This window comes from Micromys minutus (assembly GCF_963924665.1).
Source record: "Micromys minutus genome assembly, chromosome: 5".
Lineage (NCBI taxonomy): Eukaryota > Metazoa > Chordata > Mammalia > Rodentia > Muridae > Micromys > Micromys minutus.
In genome coordinates, this window is record NC_137974.1 from 57,647,498 (window position 1) to 57,660,138 (window position 12,641).

At 48.5% G+C, this 12,641-nt stretch overlaps 1 protein-coding gene across 1 annotated transcript; it reads left to right on the forward strand.

Annotated features, from left to right (window-relative positions):
* Positions 1-2,900: 2,900 nt before the first annotated feature.
* On the forward strand, positions 2,901-10,050 carry PTCRA (pre T cell antigen receptor alpha; the record flags this gene model as incomplete). The annotated part of the gene is made up of 3 exons (XM_080917447.1): positions 2,901-2,958; positions 7,348-7,668; positions 9,893-10,050. 3 exons carry the CDS (start codon positions 2,901-2,903, stop codon positions 10,048-10,050), a joined length of 537 nt encoding a protein of 178 aa, XP_080773573.1.
* Positions 10,051-12,641: the final 2,591 nt, after the last annotated feature.

Genomic DNA, 12,641 nt, shown 5'->3' on the forward strand with positions numbered 1-12,641 from the left:
CACAGACTTACATTCAGAAAAAACACCAATGAGCACAAAAAACAAACACCCAACAAAAGACTACAGGTTTGAAAAATGTTGGCAAGCAAGCCTGGAGGTGAATGGACCATGGGTTAGAACTCGAGGCTGGCTGGACAACACGAGAGCCTTTGAAAGTAAGTAAGTACATAAGGCCTTATTCTCCATGCTACCAGTCATTGGGGAAATGCAGCAAAACTAGATTCAGTATCTCTCACACCCACCCACTGACAACAGCTATAATCAAGAGCCTAAGAAACCAACTGGTATTGGTGACAAGAGCTGCAACTGCCTGGAGTCTTAGAGCAAGAAGATGAAGAGTTGGGTCAATCCTGGGCAATGTCATGAAACCCTGTCTCAAAAAAGGGGGGGGGGATAAAGAAAGAATGAATGAAAGAAAGAGAGGAAGAAAGAAAGAACGGTGGGAAGGAAAGAAGGAAGGGTCTGGAGAGATGGCTCAGTGGTTACTAAGAGCATTTGCTACTCTTCCGGAGCACCTGAAGGTTTTTGTTTATTTGTTTGTTTGTTTGTTTTAAGGCCGAGTCTCATAGCCCAGGTTCTTCCCAAATTCTCTTTGTAGACAAGGATGGCCTTGAATTTCTGTAATGTCTGACTTCACCTCAGTGCTGTGATTACAAGCCCACCCCTCACCTAGTTTATGCAGGTTCTGATGGAATCCAGGGCTTCAGGAATGGCAGGCAAGCAAGTTACCTGCCCCCTACCAGCCTCTTTGAGGCTATGGGGGATGAGGGGTCCCCCATACAACACAGTGGGTCCCCGAGTCAAAAAATAAGCTCAGCCAGGCATTAAGGGGCATGCTTTTAATCCCAGCACTTGGCAAGCAGAGACAGGTAGATCATTGTAAGTTTGAGACTAGCCTGGGCTACCCAGAAAACAACCAGATACCCTGTCTCAAAAACAAATCAACACAGTGCTGCCCTCAACCTTGGCCAGGGAAGTTTCTTCTGCAGGGAGGAGCCGCTAACGCAGACTCAGGACTGGCCTGAATACTAAGACTGAGCAACGGTTGCGTGCTTAGGTCCAGATGAGGTGTCTATATCAACCCACACACTGTCTGAGGCCCATGGAGCAGCCTGGAAGCAGGGCTGGGTAGAACGCAAGAGCCAAAAAGGGTGGGGAGGCGAGCTGGGGAAATGCTGGCTACCACCATCACAAGGATACTGCAGCCATGGTTACCTGCACTGGATTCTGACAAGATTACCAACATTTCAGCAAGCACGGCTAACTGGACTCACTGGGTCATAAAAAAAAAAAAAAAAGGAGACCTCATAAAAGTTGTAGGAAGGCATGTAGGGGAGTGGGGGAAGAGACATACGAATGGATGCATATATGAAATTGCAAGGAAAAAATATATTAAATAAAGGAAAAACCCAATACTCGGGAGGTGTGGGCAGGAGGGGTAACCAAGGTGAGTGTTGGCTCCGGAGCAAACTCAAGGCCAGCTGTACTGCATGAGCCTTTGTCTCAAAAGAACAAAGGTAGGACCCGGAAGATGGCTCAGCAGTTGGCAGCACATATTGCTTTCGCCGAGGACCTGCGTTTGATACCAAGGACCTATGTCAGGCAGCTCCCAACCCTCTGTAACTCCATCTGCAAGGGGGCCAATGCCTTAGACACACATACACATACTTAAGAAAAGTTGTGTGCATGTGTGTCTGTGTGTTTTGAGCCAGGGTCTCTCTATGTAGCCCCCCCCCCCAACTATCCTAGAACTCATTTTGAACTTGAACTCAGAGATCTACCTGTCTCTGTCTCCCAAGTGCTGGGATTAAAGTTGTGTGCTAGCTTGCCAGGCAATAATAAAAACTCTAAAAGCAAAAATAAACAACCAATGAATCAATTGATTTCATTAAATTAAAAACGAGAAGCGGCAATGGTGTGGAGACACAGGTGAGTGGCAGAGGGCTTGCTTAGCGTTCAGGAAACCCTAGGGCTTCACCCCCTAACATAACACTTAAGTTAAAACTGTAAGAACAGAGGTGGTTACAACCAAATGGCAAGAGGTCTTCTGAGCATCTTTTAAATTATAGGAACACCAGCAGAGGCTCCCTGGTTAAGAGTACTGGCTGCTCTTTCAGAGGACCTGGGTTCAATTCCCAATCCCCACAAGAGGCTCACATCCATTTGTAACTCTAGTTCCATGGGATCCAATGCTGTCTTCTAGTCTCCTTGGACACCAGACACATGCTTGCTACATAAGCTTAGGCAAAGCTTCCATATGCATGGTGATGAGGACGATGACAACGAAGAAGAAAATAAAGAAGTTCAACCTTGGCTCTGCCAGCTGTGACCTTGGGCAGATCAGTCAATCTGTCTGAGCCTCTGTTGCTCATCTGTGAATTGAAACAGCCGGACTCTCAGCCCCCTGAGGCTCTCTGTCTAGTGGGTGGCAATTGCTCTCATATAGAGCCAGGGACTAGGTTTGGGAAAAACTTTGAGAATCTGGGGCTGGTGGCGCACACCATTAATCCCAGCCAGCACTCCGGAGGCAGCTGGATCTCTGTGAGTTTGTGGCCGGCCTGGTCTACAGAGTGAGTTCCATGCAAGTCAGGGTCACACAGTGAAACCTCGTCTCAAACAGAAGAGCCTCTGAGGACTGTGAAGTGCTCAGAAGGTCACCAGCTTCTGAGATGGGAGTGGGACCTGACACCCCTCCTCCCCAGAAAGCACTGGGAACTAGGGGGTAGGGCAGAGCAGCTGAGGTACAGCTGGGCCTGTGGCCTGAGAAACAGCCTAGGGGAGCCTCCTCCCCTAGCCCACACCTCAGCTGCAGCTGGGCCTGTGGCCTGGGAGGCCGACTAGGGGAGCCTCCTCCTCCAGTAGGTAGCTGCAACTGGGTCATGCCTCGTCACAAGCAGGCCATGGCTAGGACCTGGCTGCTGCTTCTCCTGGGCCTCAGGTGTCAGGCTGTACCTGCAGGTAAGTCCCTCTGGTCTCCCTGTTTGGCTGTCACTTAGCTCATCCCCTGGTACCAGCTGAGACTCTACAGTGATGGTTGGGCTCCACAGCCCTCTGGTTCTGAGGTCTCATGTCCTTCTTGAGATGGATGGTCAGCAGGGTTCCTCTTGGAAGCATAGGGATGGAAAAGCATTCTCTACTGGTGGTGTAGGCCTGTAGCCCCAGCCAGTCAGGAGGCTGAGAGAGGAGGAGGAGGAGGACAAAATTCAAGGCCAGTCTGGGCAACATAATGAAAATGTTAAAAGGGGGACAGGGGGTGGAGCCCAGTGGTAGAGCACTTGCCTGGCTAACCCTCATGAGGTCTAGTTTCAACCCCAGAACTGACTCATAAAGGAGAAAAAGAGCAAGTGGGGGTGGGAACCCACAGAAGTCGTAGGTTCATGGAGCTAGGGCTGTGCTGTATGCTATAGGTGATGTGTGTGTGTGTCTGTGTGTGATATTCCTCACTATGAGAAACATTGTGAGGTCCTGGGCTGCCCTACTGACCCTCAGAATACCATCTTCCAACAGAGACCAGGGTATCTCACCTTCACCTTCACTTCCAACACAGGGAAGGTGGCAAGATGGCAGCCAAGGATTCCAGTCCATCTGAAGCATGGGCATGTAGGGAGGGGTGTCTTGGACTTTTGAGTCATGTGGTCTACTGTACCTAAGCTCAGTCCTCGAGTGTCATGGAGATGTCCCTGATCAGGAGGACGCTCAGCAGGAGGCCTGTGTAGTGAGAGTTCTGGTTCCTTTAAAAACCAGTTATGTTATGAATATGTTTCTGTTTTGATCCCAGGTGTGGGATATGGGGCTGCTTCAGTTTGTCCACAGCTGTCAACTATAATAGTCTCGTGTTGTCGAGGGGGGCTGATTTTTGCCAACTGCAGATCATTAATTCTGGGGATTCTGGAGAGGGCATACATGGGAGAGCCCCTAGAGGGCCTGGGGTAACTACTGATGAAGATTGGGCTTGCCTGAAGAAATCCACCCTAGTCAGCAGGAGGTAGCCTGTAGAGGACTACACCCCCTTTCTACTCTAACCTTCTTTCTGTTCTGCCTTCTCTAGTCCCTATTAACACAAATAATATTTCCAAAGCTTGGGCCAGAGAGATGACTTGGTGGTTAGGAGCACTGGCTGCTCTTCTAGAGGTCCTGAGTTCAATTCCCAGCAACGGCATGGTGGCTCACAGCCATTTGCAATGGGATCTAATGTCCTCTTTTGGCTCGGAGGTGAACATGCAGATAGAGCACTTGTATAAAATAAATCTTTCTTTAAAAGTATTTCCAAAGCTTATGTACCAAAGTATTACATTATCTATGCTCTCCACAATGAGTCCATTGGGCTTTTATTGGAAGATTTGCACTTCAGTGGATTAATGGGATTGAGTTAGGGGCCAACCTCGGTTCTGTCTGAGGCCTTGTCCTGCACTTGGTCCTCTGAGTCACATGGCAAAATTTTGGATGTTCTTCAAGGCAAAGAAGACAGCTTTGTGGTCACAGAGGCTCAGGTTCACGTGCTCAGTGTCCCTAGACCAGGCATCTGGTGGCCTAATACCTTAAACTCATCTTCTACAAGCCTCTCTGGCACCCTGGGGCATCTCTTGACCACACAAGAGTTCATAGTGTCAATTTATTTCCAGTTGTTCACATTGGAGATTTTACTTACCTTGCAGAAGCACAGATCTGACCCTTGGGTTGTACTGTGATCTCCACGGGTGCATGTGTCTGCCCTCTTCTCTCTCTCACACACACCAAGTAAATTCTGTTGTTGTCTTTAAGACAGGGTTTCTTTGTGTAGTAGCCCAGGTTATCCTGGAACTCACTCTATAGACCAGGTTGTCTTTGAACTCAGATCTGCCTGCCTCTGCCTCCTGAGTGATGGGATTGAAGGTGTGAGTCACCATAGCCCAACATACAAAGTAAATGTTTTTTTTTAAATATTATAAAAATGTAATCTTTAAAAAACAGATTTATTTATTTATTTTATGAGTACATATGAGTACATTGTCGTTGTCTTTAGACACACCAGAAGAGTGCATCAGATTCCATTATAGATGGAAATGCTGGGTATGTGGGTACTGGGAATGAAACGCAGGACCTCTGGAAGATCAGCCAGAGCTGCTAACCACTGAGCCATCTCCCCAGCCCAGTAAGTGTTTTTTTTTTTTTTTTTTTTTTTTTTTTTTTTTTTTTTTTTTACAAGGAGGAAAAAGTGGGGCTGGAGAGATGGCTCAGTGTTTAAGAGCACTGGCTGCTCTTCCAGAGGACCCCATGTTTTATTCCCAGTACCTACATGGTGGCTCACAGCCATCTATGACTCCAGTCCCAGGGCATCTGATGCCCCTTGTGCCTGTGCAAGCACTGCTTGTATGTGGTGCAGGGACAGACTTGCCATCAAAACACTCACACATATAAAATAAGATCAAATTTGGACTCTGCGGAGAGTTTAGTCCCCAGCACTTGGCAGGCTGTGTGCTAGGTCTTTGGGGCGTGTGCTTCTCTGTAACCCTAGTACTCTGGAGGCAGAGGCAGGAGGATCCAGAATTCAAAGTGGCCCTTGGCTCCATGGAAAGTTTGAGGGCAGCCTGGGCTACAAAGTAAGAGGTCTCAAAAGCAGACCAAAAGGAAGTAGGAAAAAATTTGGATTTAAATATGGGAAAATATTAACCATTTTTAAAAAGGATCTATTTATTTATTATATATGAGTACACTGTAGTTGTCTTCAGATACACACCAGAAGAGGGCACCAGATCTCATCACAGATGGTTGTGAGCCATCATGTGGTTGCTGGGAATTGAACTCAGGACCTCTGGAAGAGCAGCCAGTGCTCTTAACCGCTGAGCCATCTCTCCAGACCAACAGTAACCATTTTTAAATGTATATTATTGCCAGATCCTTCCTGTATGGCAAGATTCTGTCCTCTCCTCAGTGTGGCTTCGTGTATTAAAGAGAAGCATCCTTCCTCTGAGCTTCATCTCTTCCTCCTTTCATTCACATTAATTTCCCCATTTCACGTATATGCAAGGGTAGGTGTGTGAGTCTGGCGGTCATAGGGCAACTTCCAGGAGTTAGGTTTTTGTCTTCTGCCGGGAAGGCTTCTGGGTTTGAACTCAGATTTGGAAACACGCCCTTACTCAGTGAGCTATCTGCTCAGCTCCCAGTCTAAACAGATCAGCTGGTCATGCCTCACCGGTCTGCCGTCAGCCTCCCGAATTCTGGGTTACAGACATGGTTACACATCGGGCTTGGGAGGTTTTTCCAAGAAGGGAAGTCCCAGGTATATTTGGAAACGTCTTCTTCTTTCACCTCCTCCCCCCCCACCCCCGTCCCCCAGAGGCACCATCTCTCTTCAGGCAGCACATCATGGTATTATAACCACTCATTATGAAGCTACTGCCTTTCCCACAGGACAAAGTTCCTCGAAGGCCCAGGCAACGCCTTTCTCAGCTTTACACACCCAGCAGCTGGCAGAGCTGCTGGGCTTAAGCGGTGCGTACTTTAAAGCCTAGCTCATGGGAGGCACAGGCAGGCAGAACTCTGAGTTCGAGGTCAGCCTGGTCTGCAAAGCCAGGGCCACAGAGAGAAACCCTGTCTCAAAAGGGGGGGGGGGCTCAGAAAGGATAGATGGATAGATAGATAGCAGGAAGACCAGCAGAGGATGGAAGATGGATGAGTTATGAGAGAAAGGTAGGGATGACTCAGTGAGTCTGGCTGCACATGCATGAGGACCTGAGTTCAAATCCTCAGCACCCGTGTGGACTCGACAGACAGTGATGAAGACTGAGCTTGGCTTGCTTACAGTGCTGGTTGTGCAGGAGTCATTGCTGGTCTTTGCTTCCCTGAGAGAGTCACAGCTGAGAACATCTCCCCCCTCTCCACCCTTCCAACCCCCTAATACTGCATAGAAGAGACAAAAAAAAAAAAAAAAAAAAAAAAAAAATAGAAAGGAGAGGGGTTGATGTTATTGTTAGACTGCTTCTGATTTGGCTGGTTAGGGGCATCAAGTTGGGGCAAGTTTGATGTTTGCTGTCAAGATATCTAATTTCTTTTGCTTTCTTCTTTTCACACAATTACTTAGCAAACATGACCAACAGCTACCAACAAACAACAACCGCCCACCCACCCCATCTCTCGGAGCTCTAGCATTCATACACCCTCTAAAAAGTCCCCAGAATTCCGAACATCACACAGTCGCAGAAACCATCTGCAGCTGGCAAAACCCCTCCCGTGCTAGCGCACGAGGCAAACCACAGTCAGCTCCTGTGGACAGTCTGAAGCAGCCCCACATCCTCACGCCCAGGATTCACACGAAAGCTCATTCCTGTTTCTGTGCTTTTAAAGAAATCAAAATTCTCACTCTTGCAGGCATCGCTGGCACCCCCTTTCCTTCCCTGGCTCCACCCATCACGATGCTGGTGGATGGAAGGCAGCACATGCTGGTGGTTTGCCTGGTCCTCAACGCAGCGCCCCCTGGCCTTGACAACCCTGTCTGGTTCTCAGCGGGCAATGGCAGTGCCCTTGATGCCTTCACCTACGGGCCGGCTCCAGCACCAGATGGCACCTGGACTAGCCTGGCCCAGCTTTCCCTGCCCTCTGAAGAACTTGAAGCCTGGGAGCCCTTGGTCTGCCATACCAGGCCTGCAGCTGGGGGCCAGAACCAGAGCACAGCCCCCCTCCAGCTATCAGGTGGGGGTGGAGCCTGGGGTCCTTTCGCTAGGCTGGGCATGGTACGTGGAGGCATGCAAGGGTTGACTCTGGCTCCTATAGAACGGCTTGAGGCTATGATTCTTGGACTCGCAGCTGTGATATACGGTTCAGGTTTTCTCTTGAGCCTGTAATCCCAGCACATGAGAAATAAAGGCAGGAGAGGAGGATCAGGAGTTCAAAGCTATCCTAAGCTGCATAGTGAGTTCAAGACTTCCTTGGGAGACATGAGAGCCTGTCTCAAAAACCAAAGCAAAAGCAAATCTAGGCTCTGATCTGTGATTGCTAAGAGATATTAACAGCATTCAATGGATGGTTTATAGGTGCATATATATGTATGTTATATATGTAATCTACATAAACAATTCATATACGTGTAAACAAAGCCCGTGAGACCAAATAATAAAGAATAAGTCTCCAACACTCACCAACTTTACTCTGTGCCAAGCACTGTTCTAAATGTTTCATTTTCATTAGTTAGTTTTTCAAGACAGGGTTTGTCACACAGTTTCTCTGTGTGTAGCCCTGGCTGTCCTGGAACTCAGTTCCATAGACTAGGCTGGCCTCAAACTCCAAAAGATCTTCCTGCTTATTTAAAGTTTTTTTAAGATATATTATTTTAAAGTGTGTGTGTGTGTGTGTTTGGGTTTTTGTTTGTTTATTTTTTGAGACAGGGTTTTCTGTATAGCACAGGCTGGCCTTGAACTCACAGATATCCTCCTTCCTTCCTGCCTCTGCCTCCTGAGTGCTGGGATCACCGTGCCCTGCTCTTTAATGAAGATGCTGGGATCCAACTCAGAAAAGCTCTTTACCAGCTAAGCCTCCTCCTCAGCCAAGCAGATGAGGCTGGCCAGCTGTGAGCCCAAGGGGCTGCCTGTCTGCCGCTCCTGCAGAGCTGGATTATAAAGATGGCCACCATTACCTGTTTGTTTGTTGTTTTTTAAAGAAGCAGTTGTTTATTTTGTGTATATGACTACACTGTAGCTGTCTTCTGACACACCAGAAAAGGGTATCGGATCCCATTACAGATGGTTGTGAACTGCCATGTGGTTGCTGGGAATTGAACTCAGGACCTCTGGAAGAGCAGTCAGCGCTCTTATCCACTGAGCTATCATCTATCTCTCCAGCCCGTGTTTGTTTGTTTTTTGAGATTTTTTTTTTTTTTGTAGCCCTGGCTGTCATGTTTCTTTTATTAAAACATGGGACTGGGATAGAACTCAGGTCCTATGATTGTGTAGAAAGTATTGTCATAGTTGAGCATTTTTGCGTCACCTCAGTTTTACTACCTCCCAAAGAGGTTCACTTGCTGAAGAAAATGCCCTGCCTACAGCAGAAGCTGTAAATGAATAGGTTCCTTGTGGGAGGGGAAGGGGGACCGACATGCCTTTTAGGGCTGTCAGGCAGGGAGGGAGGTGGGGACCGGCTCCTTGGGACTTGCTAACAAGGGGGCTCAGGGACTCCACATATGTCCAGATGCCCTGCAAGTTGACGAGGCATAGATCTGGGACTGTGACGTCCCCACCCATCCTATAGTACTCACTCCCTCCTTGACTCAACAGGGGATGCTTCCGCAGCTGAGACCTGCTTTCAGGAGCCTCTCAGGGGGAAATCATCAGCAGGTAAGAGAGGGGTGGTGGTTGGGAACAAGTCTGAGTATTGGTACCCAGTAGGTGGTCTCCAGCTCTAATTCAACCATGGGTCCCCTGAAGTTTCTGTTAAGGGACTGAGAAGTTTCCAGTTAAGGGACTGCTTTGCTTAGGGGCTGGCCTGGGTTTCAGTCCTACCTGGGGGAAAGATGGGGATTCATTCCTAGATCCTGGCGGAGCAGGGCAGATGAGAGCTAAAATAAGGGGCCTGATGGCTCTTTGATTGGGGTAACAGGTGGCCTCGGTATGAAGGCCTACGTGTTATTTAATTAGCTGAGGTGCGGGAAGAGCACTGGCTAATAATCACAACGCCCATTTCTTACCCAGAGACTCTTTGCATCAGCTGCTCATTCCTGCCAGCCTGCCTCCCCTGCCAAGTAAAATAAAACGAGGGCTAAGCAGGAAGAAGGCACTAATTATTACCAGTAGAAACTAAGGTTAGACACCAGGAAGGAATTTCCTAGGAGAGAGAAGGGGGTGGAGAGAGAATGGCCAGCACAGAGGACAGGCCCTCCTTGTCATGAGCTCCTGGGGACTCCTCACGGCTCCTTTTTCTGCAGGGACACAGCGTCAGGTACTGCGGCTGAGCATACTGCGTGTGCTCCTCTTCAAACTGCTTCTGCTGGATGTGTTCCTGACCTGCAACCGCCTCTCTGTGCTGGCGGGTCAGCCCCTACTACCCCCATCCTCAAGCAAGTCCCTGCCTCCCACCCACTGAGTCTGGACATAGAATAGATCTTACCCACCCCTCTGAGCCCAGGATGGTAATACTGGACACTGCTGCTCCCTGGGGCAGGAAACACAGAGCTCAGTCTGTGAGGAGGCCAGCTGGGCCTGGAGCTCATTGTACCCCTCAATGTTCCTCGTTCAAACTGGGGGGTTTCTTTTTGGGTTTTGTTGTTGTTTTTTCTTTTTCTTTTTCTTCTTTTTTTTTTTTTTTTTTTTTTTTGTATATAGTCTGCCTCTTCCTGTAAATGGAGCTATCAGGGACTGGACTCTTGTCTCCCCTATCAGACTGAGACTTTGGGAGGAAAAGGACTATGTTGTTTCCCTTTGGACCAGACAGGAGGACGCACCCAGTAACTGGGCACAATACAAAATGCTATACAACCCAAACACATCGCAAAGCTTTTCATTTGTGTGTCTGGGGGACATGGTGTGGTACCAGACATAGAGGAAGCAGCTGTCTGGGTAGGCTGTCTGGAGAAAGGCTGGGAACCTGGAACTTGCAGAGTTGGAGGTTCAGGGAGGGACTGCAGGGACTCTCTCCTTCTGCTACTGTCAGTCACTGGACAAGGGTCCTTTCTGTTTCCTGACCCTGGCCCAACTTCTGTGAGAGGGCAGAGCAGAGCCAGGGAGTTGGGGGGTGTAATGCTCAGCTCACTTGCACAGACTTGACAGAGAGAACAGGGCCAGGATTCCCGGGGCATCAGGATCACAGCCAGTTCTACCAGCAGAAGACAGTAATTGCAAACCTACGCACTATTAATTAAAGGTCATTATTCATTTGACAGATATTCAACCGACATCAGCCAGGAGCCAGGTGCTACAGAGGTTTGATGGCTTAGTTAGGGTTTTACTGCGGTGATCAGGCACCATGGCAACTCTTATAAAGGAAAGCATTCCACTGGGGTTGGCTTACAGCACATCATTATGGTGGCAGGCATGGCAGTGTGCAAGCAGACAGGGTGCTAGAAAGGTAGCAAGAGTGCTTGAGAGTGCTACATCTGCATCCACAGGCATCAGAAAGAGAGAGTGCGCCACTAGGTCTGGCTTGAGTTTCTGAAACCTCAGAGCCCACCCTTAAGTGACACACCTCCAACAAAGCCATATGTGGTCATTTGTATATGTTTGGGACAGGGAGGGTGTGGCACTGTTAGGAGGTGTGTCACTGTGGGCTTGGGCTTTAAGACCTTCACCCTAGCTTCCCAGAAGTCAATATTCTGCTAGTAGCCTTCAGATGAAGATGTAGAACTCTTGGCTCTTGCTGCACCATTCCTGCCTGGATGCTGCCTGGATTCCTCCCTTGATGATAATGGACTGAACCTCTAACCTGTAAGCCAGCTCCAGTTAAATGTTGTCCTTTATAAGAGTTGCCTTGGTCATGGTGTCTATTCACAACAGTAAAACACCACACCTCCTAATAGTGCCACTCCCCATGGACCTATGGGGGGGGGGTGGTTTTCCTCTTGTTCCCTAAAGAGAGCCCTTGCATGGAGATCCCACAGGGGAAAGGGAGAGAGGGTTTTAATTCCAATCACATGTACTTGCGTGTGTCGGTGAGAGTAGGTGCCCATGGAAGCCAGACACAGATCTTGGGATTTGAACTCAGGACCTCTGGAAGAGCAGTCAGTGCTCTTAACCATTGAGCCATCTCTCCAGCCCCCAAACTTTGCATTCTTAACTAAAGCTAGAGCTCACAGATAGACTAGTGTAGCTAGTCAGCTTCTCCAAGAATCCTGTCTCCACGGAACACTGAATTATTGGTGGGATGCCATTCTTACATGGTATTTACATGGGTTCTAGGCATCTCAGTTCTGGTCTTCATGCTTGTAAGATAAACATTTTAACCACTGAGCCATTTTCCCAACCCCATCTCCTGCCCCTTTCTATGGGTCCTTCAGCTTCTGGAAATAAAACTGTCCCTGTCCTCACAGGAAATGACCCTTCCCCCTGTGGCCAGGTTTAGGGAAGGATCCATCTGTAGCTTCAATATCTTTAGACATTGTCCCTTTCCAGCCCTCAGCCCAGGTGCTGAGCACAGGCTTTAATTTTGGTCTTTTTAAATGTCCCCTCAGCAGCCCTTGGTCCAGAAGCTGAGTTTCTTCAGCTTCAACTTTCTTTGCTCTGCTCCTCAACCTTATCCTGCTCCTGTCACTTAAATCAACTCTGTGGCTGAATAATGTTATCTCCAGGAGGGGTTCAGAGTCTTGTGAATCAAAAATGGTGTCCAGCCTCTGGGCCTCCCCAAGTCTAACAGAGCCTAGGGCAAGTGGAACATCATGGAGGCCGTTCCAATCCTGTATAGTGTCAAGTTCTGCACACCATAGCCCCATCTAGCCAAAGTGCTCTGAAACCAATACTATAAGTGTTGGGAACCAAGAAATACCAGGGCACAGCAAACCTCACACAAAAGATTTATTGAGAAACATACTAGAGCATTGCTACTCCTGCTCGGGAGAGTTGAGCAGGAGGCAGGCTTTATATAGTTTCTTGGGGGTGGAGTTTTTCAGGGTAGCCTGGGATTGAAGAGATTATGTGGCCTGATCTTGGAGCAAACTCAGGGATTGGACGGATTTTGTGGCATGA